Here is a 14,425-nt window from a genome sequence, read left to right as displayed (position 1 = left end):
TCAATCTCCTCTAACCTGGACCCTTTGAGAATGGCAGATTCCCAAAATGATTCAAAGATTGGACATGATCCAAATTGGTAACTGTGCTATGGATTTGATCTTCTTGTAAAAAACAAACCACTCTGGGCTTCAGTTTCCTCATTTGTAATGACATATACCCAGCTGGTAAGGCCATATGAACGATTAAATAATATTTTCAGGACTGTGGTTTTTAATTAGAAATAATATATTAAAGTGCCTAGTGCCTAATAGGTGTTTCATTATTATTAATTGTTTTCTAATATGTGTGGTTAATTAAAAGTCACCTTTATGTTTCTGTACTGAATAAGTATAGTACCTGTATAGGTATAAAGGGACACATGCAAATATTTCACCATAATGAAGAATTAACATTGCTTTCCTATTTGTCATCCAGATATTTAAAGATTAAATTCACAGTCTTTTTAAGGAAACAGAATTTATCCTGAAATTCTCAAGGAATTTTATAGAATCTATAAAATAGTATTTTCACAAACATTTTGTAAAATGTGTCCTTTCTTGAAATTTTCTTGAAGATTAAGAATGTTTTAGTTTAAGAAATATTACTGGGGAAGAAAGAAAAAAATATATGAAGAACTTAATGGTAAAACCTACTGGAGAGAGATCACTTCTGGTAGCCATCCCGTAAGTGCATGGAAAACAGTGAACTCCCCTAGGTCTCTCCTCTCCGCTATATGAATGCTAAAAAGGCAAATGCACAATAGTATAGTTAGTAACATTTGAAAACAGACAGGTATATAAAGACTAGGAATCTTTCATAAACAGTGATATCACAATAAAAAATGTAGGAGTCATAGTGGTTATATATTAGAATACAAGAAAATACTATTCCAACAGCCAGATGATTCGTTTTGTTAAAGAGCTTAAAGAGATCCAAAGATAAAGTTTCATGTTTATTTTAAAAACATGCTATAAGCCTTATTTTAAAAAGATATAAATTAATATTCATGTCATATACACAAAACATATGCACATATATAAAATATGTAAATTTAGGTGCTATATATTTTATATATTCAATATACTAACATGTTCTTTAAAAAACAGAAGTGTCTTTTATCTTTCTGGTTTCAGTTATTATCCTAAGACGCCTACGAGACTGTGTATTAAATCAGTCTCATACATGGCAGGTCAAGATGGGCATCAGATATCCCTAATTAAATCCTTAGATAATTTCAGAGAGACTAGAAACATCTTTTATCCTATACAAAAGAGCAGATCTGCCACCATAGCATAAAGTCAAATGAGACTGTGAATGACCAAATATCACTCTTCCCATTTTAGTCCTTTTGTTTTCTGAAGTGATTAGTCTGTTTACATTAACACACATAAATGTCGTACCCCTATTGCGGCCAGGGGTCACAACTTCAGTCCACCATGTGCCAACAGGGGTGATTGATGGTATTGACCATATGTGTCCTTTTTCAGAAAGAAATCTTACAATCTTAGTCACATGCTCTATCATTTATAAACTTGCATTGGTTTCTTGTTTATAGATTATGAATTTTGATGTGTCTACATATGTCACAGATAACAAAAATCTCTTGGAGTAGTTCACAGTCTAGTCTAAACTCCTCTGTGGATAATCTTATTTAGGAAGCAACTGTGCAAACTTCATAAAGATAATGTTCTGTCCTTTGCATAGCTCACAATGATATTGACATAATTACTACATATTAATTTTTAATGTAGAAAGCTAAAACTCATATGAAAATAATTGCTATATACTATAAAACCTGAGAAAAAAAATGTATAGACAAACATAAATTGTACCACACAGTTTAGGTGTACACTAGAAAGCCTCAGAAATGTCTTACATTTAGTCTAGTCCTTTATTTCCATGCTAGATTTATCTATTTTTTAAAATAACAATAATCTTATTTCTTAGGTTGCTATAAAATTCTACAGAACTGTAGCTTTAAGAAAGACAAAATGCCACTCCAATTTTCCAGGTCACAGGTTTAACACTTCACTGATATTAATTCAGCTCTAATTCTCAGAACTTCAAGTTAGGTCTGAGAATTAGGAACAAGAGGAATGTTATTTTCTTTCAAAACAAACATAGCTGTCACCAGTATAAATACTTAGTACTATTTAGCTACCTAAAAAGATCTGAGCTAAGTTCTTTTAAAAAAATCATTGAAATTAAGAGTTGTGAGCTGGGTGAAACAAATTCCAAACAGAAAATTGAGGGTTGGTGAGAGAAAAGAGAGATGACAAGGATGGTGGTAGGAGTAGCTGGTTTTGTTGTGTAGCCTTGGAAAAAAAAAAGAAGGGGAGACAAAAGAAAATCCACAAAAAGCAGAGCTGGCTTCTGATGGACAAGGGTGTGTTTCCTGAAGGGAAGGAGGCTGAGCTTTGAGAGAAGGGCTAAAGTGGTCTCTGTTAGAGCATGTGGATTTTCCATTGAGAATGAGGCGCTGTCACACCCTGCAGGAAGGTGAAGGGTATCAAATTCAAGCCAGTGCAGTGTATGTGAGAATTCTCCCACTGAGCAATGATACGAAGTTGCCACACCTTTGCAACTTAAGAATCTAAACTATTTTTGCATGGCTAGGGTGGGGATGGATTGACCTAGGGTCTCCATAGGTGGAAGCCAAGAGAATGAACATGGCAGACACGTCTCATATACGTTGATGCACAAGACATGCAGGAATGGAAGACGCAAGCAGATTTCACAAGAGTATTGAAGCAAATATGAGTAGTTTTCATCACGAATGTATTAAAAGGGACCAATGTTACCAAAAATATGAGGAACATATTGACATCCCTCGGAAGAGTTCAGGTTTTCAAGATTAGTAAATTATTGCTGCATATACAGAACTAAAACTTGAAGTGGATTCCAGGATATATTATTTGGCATTTAGATGAACCAATATTTCCCCCTACAAAACAACTTCTTTCTCACACTAAGCTGAAACATTACTTTTCATGATTACTTGCCATTCATCCTAAGAAAGCATTGGATATAGAATAATTTTTGAGTATTTTCTCTTGGGAGAATATTGTCTTATTGCTGGCTAACCCAATATTTCAAATTAGTGGTTTTGGCATATTCATTTTTATATCAGAACATTTACATTGTTTGGAAAGAAAACTCCTTTAAATTGATTTTAAAAATTAAAGATATGCAATATATCTTGCGATATATCTTGTCATAGATGTATAGCTGTTTGTCGTTTGTCTTTTTGTTTTTATGTAAGTGAGTGATCATTCTTCCTTCTACATACTCAATATTTGCCAGTTTAATGATAGCTTTACACAGAAGCATTGGCCAGAGTTCAAATTCATAGGTTGTGGCTGGAAGCAAAAGATTGTTGTCTTCATCAAAAGGCAGAAAGTCATCAATAGTTATCTTTCTCCAGCAACCCTAAACAGGAGAAGAAAGGAATGCATCAGTGACTTACATTATTTTCTCTCATCCATTATTGTACAGCACTGATGTGACTCTTTACTGTTTTTTAATTTTACCTTAGCTTCTTACACCTAAAAGCCTGGCATACTGGTTTTCAATACTACTGTGGCTCAGAATTTGAGTTGATTGTTTTATTTAATGTCAGCACATCCCTATCTATATCAACAGTGTCACTGTTTCTGACGTCTTGTAAACACATTCTTGGGTGCCTTATCCTACATAATGTAGTCAATTAAAGTGTTTCAAATAGCAGAACCAAAACATTATACAGCCATGGATAAGTTTGGCCATAATTAAATAACTCAATATAGTCATAACATAAATTCTCCAAATATAAGTAATTATTATTTATCCTGCTAGACTCAGTGATATTAAGCTTCCAATTACCAGATTGCTTCTACTCCTAATTGAAGATCTAATTTTTAACATGAAGTTAATTAATACTTTATTTAATAAAATCATGATATATTTTCCCATATACATATTACTTCACAATTAAAAGTTTAAGACAAATGATAACACTAATGATTATGAAGTCAAAAAACTGTATTTTTTTAAATTTTGGTTTTACATGCAAAATTTTATCATGGATTTATTCTTTTGCCCAAGAAAAATCCACAAAAGGCAGAGCTGGCTTCTGATGGACAAGGGTGTGTTTCCTGAAGGGAAGGAGGCTGAGCAGTATTTTCAGCAGTAATGCAAATATTGTGAACTTAAAGATCTGCAAAACACATGACCTAACCCATTGCACTGCTTACAGTCTAGTGAGGGAAGATATATATGCAAACAATATCAAACATAATATTTTCAAAGTGTTCTAGGACTGGAAAAGAAGGTGTGACAAATATTGGTTGTGGAAATCTTCACAAGAAGGTAACATCTGAGCTAAAGATTCAAAGAACAGTCTACTTTTCCCAAGTAGATAGGAGCAATAGGATGAAACATGGTTTCTTTGCATGGCACGTGTAACTCTGAACTCATATTGCCTTCTTTAGTGGTTGCATGTCTTTCTTTCTTCCCTAAGAGAGGAGATAGGGCAAGACAGGGTTAAGGCACAGGTGTTTAGCCACTCTCTCTTCTAATTTCAAATGATATGACCCAAAAGAATACCCAATGCAATAAGTCAGACACAAAAGGACAAATATTGTATACTTCTACTTATATGACATATCTGGAAAAAAGCAAATTTGCAGATAAAAAAGGCATGATAAAGGTTACCAGGGACTGGGAGAAGAGGGGGATGAAAAATTACCATTTAATAGGTACATACAGAGTTTCTGTTTGGGATGATGAAAAAGTTGTAGAAGGAGATAGTCTTGATGGTTGTACAACCTTGTAAAAATATGTAATGCCTCTGAATTGTATATTTTTAATGGTCAAACGCTAAATATTACATCATGTGTATTTTACCACAATAAAAAAAACTAGTAACAGTTCCCTTTTTACACTTTAATTCTCAAAAAAAAGTTTTGGAAGGAACCAATGGATCCCTATGAAGGAAAAGTTTTAAGCCGACATAGGAACTTAAGTTAAACCATTTCAATAACTATCATCTGCTTCCAGCTGACCAATAACATATTTCAATTGAGAATGCTTGATTACTAATGTAAGGTCTAAATAGACGAACTGCATGGTATGTGATTGCATCCCAAAAAAGCTATTATGAAAAATAACTGGGATAAGTGTTCAATACTACATATCTAAAACAATTTAACTAGACATAACAATTTTCTTAGGAATTTTTATGATTCTTTGATATTAATATGTGGGTTGGGTCGCTTCCTTAAAGTTTATGAAGAAATTAAATATTATATATACAGGGGCGCCTGGGTGGTTCTGTCGGTTAAGGGGTTTTTCCTTCAGCTCAGGTCATGATCTCAGGGTCCTGGGAGCCACATGTCGGGCTCCCTGCTCAGAGGGGAGTCTGCTTGTTCCTCTCCCTCTGCCTCACCCCCTCACTCGTGCTCACTCTCTCTCTCAAATAAATAAAATCTTAAAAAAATATATTAGATATAAATATATAATATATAAATATATAATATAAATATTATATATGAGATGTCATCATAGAACATTGAATTTTTTAATTTTAGTCCTTATCATAGAATACTGAAATATTTTTACAACTTTTTTTTAACTGCATGTAAATGACGTATATTGGGCAGTTTTTACTGAGTTTACTGTGTTAACACCACATAATTTTAAATGACTACCAAAATGTTTTATTACTTAGCATGCTTATGAAGAAGGATGCCTCCTTTATTAATATAAATATAAATTACCAAGTTACTTTAGAATGCAGTCGTGTTCAAATTTCAATATCTCCCACACTTGAATTCTAGGTCAAGATAACTAAATGGCTACATAAATTTATATCCTCTTCCTCCTATGACTATGCTAAAGGGATAATAAAAAATGCTTTTTAATTAAACACATCAACCACAATTACAAAAGATCAGGGACAGAGATTTGAGCAAATACCTGAATGAGCATAATTATATAGAGAGGAGAGAGCCCTGACTGCACTCCCCCCACCTTCACCACAGTAACAGGTGGTGCCCCTTCCATACAGGGCCTGAAGGTGGACTTCTGGGCCTGTCCTCAAGTAAACAAGGTGGTTTCTCTCCCCAGTGGAGTCAGTGGGCAGAACTAGGACTCCCATCTTCCTTCTGCAGTAAAGAGGAAGTGCTTTCTGCATTAGTAGAGCCTATTGGAGGACCCCTTATTTCCACACTCTACCCAGGCAGGAATGAGGCGGTACACTTCCCTTCCTCAGGGGGTGCTCAGGATACTGCGGGACGGAGTCTTATCATCTGGATAACAAACAAGAGAGGCAGAGCCAAGTAGCATTGCACAGGCTTTGTACACTAAATTAACATTTGAAACACAGCCCACAGAAGTGAGCCAGGATGTGTACTCTGAATCTAAACAGGTTGACTACATGCTAAAATAAAAAATTTAATTAGAAAACAGTATTAAAACAGAACACTAAAAATGTCCAGGAAACTGTCCAAAATTAGTCATCATGCAAAAGCCAGGAATATCTAACTTTCAATGAGAAAATACAGTCAACAGACCACAATGCCAAAAGGACAGGGAATTTGGAATTTTTAGTTAAGAAATTTAAAGCTGATGTCATAAAAATGCTCCAGGAAGCAATTATGAATACTCTTGAAACAAATAAAAAATATGAAAGAGGAAACAACCAGAAATTTTGAGCTTAAACAAACAAACCTTCATAGGGAAAGATCAAAACAGGATGCAAATGGCAAAGAAATTCGTGAACTGGAAGTTAGTTCAATAGAAATCATGAATAACAAGGAAAAGTAGATCTTTTTAAATGATACGAACCTCAAAGATCTGTGAGACAATGAATGAAGATGTAACATGCGTGTCATCGGAGTCCCCAGAAATGAGAAAAAAAGGAATGGGGGGCTGAAAAAATATTTAAATGAATAATGGCTGAAAACTTTCCAAATTTGTCATAAGACATGACTCTACAGTTTCAGGGAGCTGAGAATATCCCAAAGAGGATAATCTCAAAGAAATCTACACCCAGACACATCACATTCAAACTTCTGAAAATCCGAGACAAAGAAAAAAGCCTTAAAACAGCTAGTGAGAAAAGAACACCGGATTGCTCTTCAGAAACCACAGACACCAGAAGGAAATATCTAACTAGTTGTCAATGCTGAGAAAAAAGGCCTGCCAACCCACAACACTGTATTAGTGAAAATATCCATTAGGAATAAGGGTGAAATAAAACATTTTCAGACAAGGGGCACTTGGGTGGCCCAGTCGGTTAACTGTCTGACTCTTGGTTTCATCTCAAGTCTGATCTCAGGGTCGTGAGATCTAGCCCCAAGTCGTGTTCTGTGTTCAGCATGGAATCTGCTTGAGCTTCTCTCTCCTTCTTCTCTCTCCCCTCCCCCTTGAACTCTCGCTCACTGAAATAAATAAACCTTTAAAAAAATTTTTTTCAGACAAAAAAAAAAGTTAAGATAATTTATTACCAGAAGACTGGCCCCAAAAATGATGTTGAAAGGAAATTCTTAAAAAAAAAAAGGAAATTGAAGAAATCTTAAGACATCAGAAATGAAGAAAGAGCAAAGAAAAATATAAACGTATGCATGGCTAAATACAATAAAGTATTCTTTGCCTCTTGAGCTGTAAAAATTATATTTGACATTTAAAAGCAACATTTATGAGCAGGTTCTGAATATGTACAAAGAAAATATCTAGACAGCTATTCTATAAAGAGAGGGGGATAGAGGGGCCCAAATGGTGGTAAAGTATCTATATTCCAATCTAAGTGGCAAAATGCTGCTATTACTGGACTGTGATAAGCTAAGTATGTATATTTTAATCCCTAGAGCAACCACTAGAAAAAAAAGTAATACATAGAAATATAGTAAACACTAGAGATAACTCAAAATGGAATCCCAAAGAATGTTCAAGAAATACACAGGAAAAGGGAAACAGATACCAAAAAAATAAGTAAATAACAGAAGTAACAGAGTATACAAATAATAAAATGACAGACTTAAATCCCAATTATATCAAATGTAAATTGCACACAAATTAAAATGTAAGAGTAACTTGGATATACTTATAAAAATTAAGAGTTTGTATATAATTGAATAATTCCACATGTAGAAATCCCAGAAAAAATAGTCCTATCTAAAAGTGGGCAAAAATATATACACAAAGATGCTATTTTACAGAATTGGTATTGGCAAAACACTGGTCATAATCTAAATGTCAAGATGAAATTAACAAAATATGTATAATTATTGTTACATCCAAACAAAGGAGTACAAGGTAGATCAATATATATATTAGCATACATAACGCCTATAGTTAGGGAAAAAATACATTACAGAACAAGAAGTACCATACCATCCCATTGTTGCTATAAATTATATATAGTAGGTTTACATATATTTAAAAGAATAAAGTTTAGGAAAATACACATCAGTCATTTATTGTGATTGTCTATGTAGGCAGAATCATAATGAATTTTCATTCTCCACTTTGAACATTTTAATAATGTTTGAACTTGTTTTACCAAAAGCATTTACAATGTTAATAATAATGAAATAACAAAAACATTCCTATTTTGGAAAAAGTAATTTAATGATAGAAAAATAATTTGTCATGGTCTATATCTTGAAAACACTGTTGTTCAAGTTTAAAGAACAAACATGTCACTGGGCGGGAGAGAGTTTGTTTCAAATGCTGCAGTGCAGGATTTGGCCAGAGGCTGTCTCGGGGGGGTCTGGGCTGGGGCTCGGGAAGCAGAAAAGGTAGTGCGAGTACTGGTGGTTTTCTGCACCTTACTGGCCAAGAAACTCTGAATTTGACAATAATTTTGTGCTTAAGAAGTGTAAGGGTCTATCAGAAACATAAGCTAATACTTTTTTTTTTATATCAATCGATTGATGGCAACTGGAGAAAATGTTTGGTCCCAATGTGTGTGCTTTCCCTGTTTATTCAGAGACAGATGAAAACACTGGGACACTCACAGCGAGTCTGCCAAGAGCAATACAAGCTTTGAGTGGAAAGCGCTCGCTTAATTGCCTCTATTAAGGAGCCCGAGGAATGCTGAAATCGGAAAGTACCTGACCCGGCTGCAGGTGGCCCCAGGAGCGGTAATATCACTTCCAGGTGAAAGAAGAGAGGAACTTCTCTGTTTTCTAACACTGTTCTTTATGCTACTCAACAAGTGTTTGTCTGACTGATGTCAAAGAACCTTGACGCTAGGTCCTTAGAATCCAAACTGGAAATCGTAGAAATACTTTTATGGGAAAAATGATATGCTGGTGTAAAAATCTGCAACTTAAATGTCAGGCGGAGAGTTTCTGACAGGTTGGTTTAACTTCAAAGAATGATTAAGATAAATGTTTGGAGGGACAGCAGGAAAGGGGGAGAATATATATATGCAATAAGGCAGAGAAGGCAAATCCATGTGCAATAACAAAAAGGTAAGAAAGCATCAAGAAATTGGAGTCAAAAAAGAAAAAAAAAAAAACAGCAAGGGGAAGAAGACTCAAAGTGTAGGAGATGTGACATGGGAAGGAAAATAATGTAGAACCGAGATGTGTCCAGCTCCTTATACTGTATCAAGCAGTGGAAGGTAACAGAACTTTTGTTATGAATATGTTTCTTAAATATTTGAGGTGAAAAACAAAGGATAGACATATAAATACTGAACTAGAATTAGAAGGAAAAATCAAAAATTAAATTGTGTATGTCTAGAAAGAGATTTTTAAAAAGAAAAAAAAATGTTTATCTTGTCAGAAAGAATTTATTCTAATTCTTTACTGCACCTGTCACGCACACAGATGTTGACTCAGCCCTACCACCTGGGAATTAGGTAGAAACAGGTAAAAATTTTTGCCCCTAGCCCTGAGAGAACATATTTCTACCAACCAGAAAACCAGGTACCATCTCTCTAGCATATGAATGCGGTCTCTGAGACAGCAAAGTTCTTGTTTTTTGCCCTGTAAAAATTGCATCTATCTGGCTATTACCACTGTTATCAGTATTCTATATCCTTTCAAGGACTACAATTCCAATTTTAAAGAATAGACCAAAGTAGGGGAAAACTAGCAGGACAGTATTGTAACCTGGCTTGTGTATTTACCTTACAAAAGGAACTGGAGGTTGTATTTGCAGATTACATGATACTATACATAGAAAAGCCTAAAAACGTCACTACAAAACTATTAGAAATAATGAATAAAGTCAGTAAACTTGCAGGATACAAAATTAATATATAAAAATCAGTGTGTTTCTATACACTCACAATGAAGTAGCAGAAAGAGAAATTAAGACAACAATCCCATTTACAATTACACCAAAAAGAATAAAATACCTAGGAATAAACTTAACAAGGGAGGTGAAGACCTATACTCTGAAAACTTTAAAATATTGATGAAAGAAATTGAAAATGATACAAACAAATGGAAAGATATTCCGTGCTCATGGATTAGAAGAATTAATTTTGTTAAAATGTCCTTCTTAGCCAAAGCAATCTACAGAGTCAATGCAATCCCTATCAAAATACCAACAACACTTTTCACAGAACTAGAACAAATAATAGTAAAATTTGTAGGGAACCACAAAATACCCCAAATAGCCAAAACAATCTTGAGAAAGAAGAACAAAGCTGGAGGCATCACAATCCCAGATTTCAGGTATACTACAATCCTTAGTAGTCAAAAAAGTATGGTACTGGCAATGAAACAGAAAAGAGAGCCCAGAAATAAACCCATGTTTATATGGTCAGTTAATCACATGGTGCTGGGAAAACTGGACAACTACACGCAAAAGAATGACATGGGATCACTTTCTTACACCGTACACAAAAATAAACTCTAAATGGATGAAAGGCCTCAACATGGATTAAATGTGAGACCTGAATTTATAAAACTTCCAGAAGAAAACATAGGTAGTAATTTCTCTGATATCAGGGGCGCCTGGGTGGCTCAGTCGTTAAGCGTCGGCCTTCAGCTCAGGTCATGATCCCAGGGTCCTGGGATCGAGCCCCGCATCGGGCTCCCTGCTTAGCGGGAAGCCTGCTTCTCCCTCTCCCACTCCCCCTGCTTGTGTTCCCTCTCTCCTGCCTCTCTCTCTCTCTGTCAAATAAATAAAATCTTAAAAAAAAAAAATTTCTCTGATACCAGCTGTAGAAACATTTTTCTAGATATGTCCCCTAAGGCAAGTGAGACAGAAGCAAAAATAAACTATGGGACTACACCAAAATAAAAAGCTTTGCACAGCAGACAAAGTCATAAAAAAGACAACATAGTGAACGGAAGGAGATAGTTACAAATGATATATAAAATAAGGAGTTAATATTCAAGATATATAAAGGATTTATATGAGTCGATACCAAAAAACAAATATTCCAATTAAAAATTGACAGGGAATCTAAATAGACATTTTCCCAAAGCATACATACAGGTCAACAGACACATGAAAAGATGCTAAACCAAATGCAAACCAAAACCAAAATGAAATGTCACTTTACATATGGCAGAATGGCTAGAATAAAAAAGACAAGAAATAGCATGTGTTGGAGAGGATGTGGAGAAAAAGAAACCCTTGTGCACTATTGGTGGGAATGTAAATTGGTGCAGCCTCTGTGGAAAACAGTATGGAAGTTCCTCAAAAAATTAAAAATAGAAATGCTACATGATCCAGTAATTCCACTACTAGAAAAACAAAGAAAACTAAAACACTAATTTGAAAAGATATATGCACCCCTATGTTTATTGCAGCATTATTTACAATAGCCAAGATATAGAAACAACCCAGTGTCCATCGATATATGAATAGATAAAGAAGATGTGGGATACACACACACACACACACACACACATACACACATAGGAATATTACTCAGCCATAAAAAAAGAATGAGATCTTGCCATTTGTGACAACATGGATGGACTTAGAGGGTATTATGCTAAGTGAAATAAGTCAGTCAGAGAAAGACAAATACCGTGTGATTTCACTTATACATAGGATCTAAAAAAAAATAAATGAATAAAATAACACATAAACAAAAAGCAGGAAGAGACCCATACCTACAGAGAACAAACTGGTGGTTGCTAGAGGGGAGGAAGTGGGAGGATGGGAGGATGGGCAAAATGGGTGAAGGGGAGTGGGAGATACAGGCTTCCAGTTATGGAAAGAATAAGTCATGAGAATAAAAGATACAGCATGGGGAATATAGTCCGTGGTTTTAGGACCATTGAATGGTGACAAATGAGCATAGCATAATGTATATATACACTACTGAATTGCTATGTTATATACCTGAAACTAATGTAACTTGTGTGTCTTCTATACTTCAATAACAAAAAATAAAACCCTGTAGGTAGGACCAATATATGAATGTAAGAAATATACATTGAAGCAAAATGCCTGAATAAAGAAAGCATCTAGAGGGCAATAGCTTCTTATATATTTTTACATATACTAATGAATTCACTAAGAGGCTGGGGCATGGGATGCTCCATACCCAGTGCTCTGGAGAAAAATGAAGCAGGGACAAGTGAGATAAAGTGTTAGGGTTTCAGATATGGTGTAGAGTAAAGGCCTCAGAATGGGTGTTTTTAACACTAAAACCAGAAGATACTCAGGCATTGGCTGTTGTGTTCGAAAACAAAAAAGTATTATCCAAGTATTCCATATGTAAGCAGATTATCATTCATATAACAATCAACATATAAAGGAAAATAGACCTCAATATTTAAAATTACCCAAAATATGCAATATATATATTCCAAGCAAATAAAATTCTGGAATGCATATTCCAGCTGAATGAAAGATGAATCAAAATAAAATACTCAAGAGAGGAGAAGGTTTAGCAGGATGATAAGCACTAAACCCTTTTATAGAGAGAATAAAGGATACATAATTATAAATGTGTTCAAAGATAAATACCAATAAAAATGTTTATTCAAAAAGCATGTATGCCAAGAAAATATTGAAGCAAAAGAATATTAGGCTGATCTTGTTCTAAAAAATAAAAACAAACAATAAATTTCATAACAACCAAAGCAATATGGTATTTAAAAAGGACAAGAAAAGGGGCACCTGGTGGCTCAGTCAGTTGAGTGTCCAACTCTGATTTCGGCTCAGGTCATGATCTCAGGGTTGTGGGATCAAGCCCCGAGTCAGGCTCTGCACTGGGTGTGGAGCCTGCTTGGGATTCTCTCTCATCCTCTTCCTTTGCCCCTCCTCCCACACACACTGTCTCAAACAAACAAAAAAGGACAAGAAAAATAGCAGAAGGAAATCGAGTCCAGAAACAAAGACAAGTCCATGTTAGAATGCAGTATATGATCAAAGTAGTTTTTTAAATTAGTGGATAAAAGGTGCAACATTCAATATATAATCCTAGGGCAATTAGCTGAGACTTAGAATAAAAAATAAACCAGGTCTTTATTTCTTGCAGTAGATAAACAAATCAAAGGCCCAAATATTTTTTTTAAAGCCTAAAATAGTAGATAAAATAAGGGGAAATATTTTTTATATTCTTGAGACAGTGATATCTATTTTTTTTTAAAGATTTTACTTATTTATTTGAGAGAGAGAGACACGGCAAGAGAGGGAACACAAGCAGGGGGAGTGGGAGAGGAGATGCTGGTTTCCTGCAGACCCAGGAACCCGATGTGGGGCTCGATCCCAGACCCTGGGACCATGACCTGAGCCAAAGGCAGACGCTTAATGAATGAGCCACCCAGGCACCCCAAGATAGTGATATCTAACTTTAAATAACATATACATCGTAGATTCAGTAAAGAAAAATAATGACATAATCAACTACATAAAAATTACAAGTCTCAGTTAGGTGGAAGGTGTAAGGTTAAAAGACAAATTTCAAAGCACTTCTACACCCACATTTTGTGGTTATTTGCAACATACAAGAGAACACTTGCAACTCCATAACAAAACTTTAAATAACCTGTTTTATAAGTAGGCAAAATATAGGCAATTCAAGAGGTATATAAGGGATGTACAGATTTGATGGGATGCTAGAGCACTGTGCATCAGAACTTGGCAGGAACTAAGCACGTTCGGCAAAGGACACACAGCTAGGCCATGTTGCAGGAGCAGGGGACACAGCCTTGCCACCATCTCTGTGTGTCCCCTCCATCTTCACATCCTCACATAAGAACAGGGTTGTTGGGCAAGTAAGCACCTGGTAAGCTGATCACATGCTTTTCCCCTGGCTCTAGGGAGAGGTGGAAAGAGGAAGGATCTGATGCAATGGCTTTCATAGTGGAAGGTAGTAGCAATGGGAAAGAGGGAAGGAAGGAATACATGAAAGATGGTAAGATACTAATAGTGTTGAAAATCTACTCCTCGTCAGGACTTTTGCTAGGTTCGTCTACATAATTACCGTATTTTATCTTCATCCGTATTCATTCCATGGCATGGTTTGGTGTCTACTAT

The 14,425-nt window shown here is 35.2% G+C and overlaps 1 protein-coding gene across 1 annotated transcript in view; it reads right to left on the bottom strand.

Annotated features, from left to right (window-relative positions):
- The window catches only part of ADGB (androglobin), a 141,238-nt gene that overhangs the window by 90,384 nt on the left and 36,429 nt on the right, over positions 1 to 14,425 (bottom strand). The window contains exons 6-7 of the mRNA XM_081829380.1: positions 3,270 to 3,409; positions 634 to 720 (exon numbers count right to left, since the gene is read on the bottom strand). Of these exons, the coding sequence (XP_081685506.1) occupies positions 634 to 720; positions 3,270 to 3,409 (227 nt within the window). The remainder of the gene's footprint in view (positions 1 to 633; positions 721 to 3,269; positions 3,410 to 14,425) is intronic.

Source organism: Leptonychotes weddellii, chromosome 8 (assembly GCF_054177405.1).
Source record: "Leptonychotes weddellii isolate Sample4059 chromosome 8, ASM5417740v2, whole genome shotgun sequence".
NCBI lineage: Eukaryota > Metazoa > Chordata > Mammalia > Carnivora > Phocidae > Leptonychotes > Leptonychotes weddellii.
The sequence above is the reverse complement of the archived record's forward strand: the minus strand, read 5'-3'. Positions and strand labels throughout refer to the sequence as shown.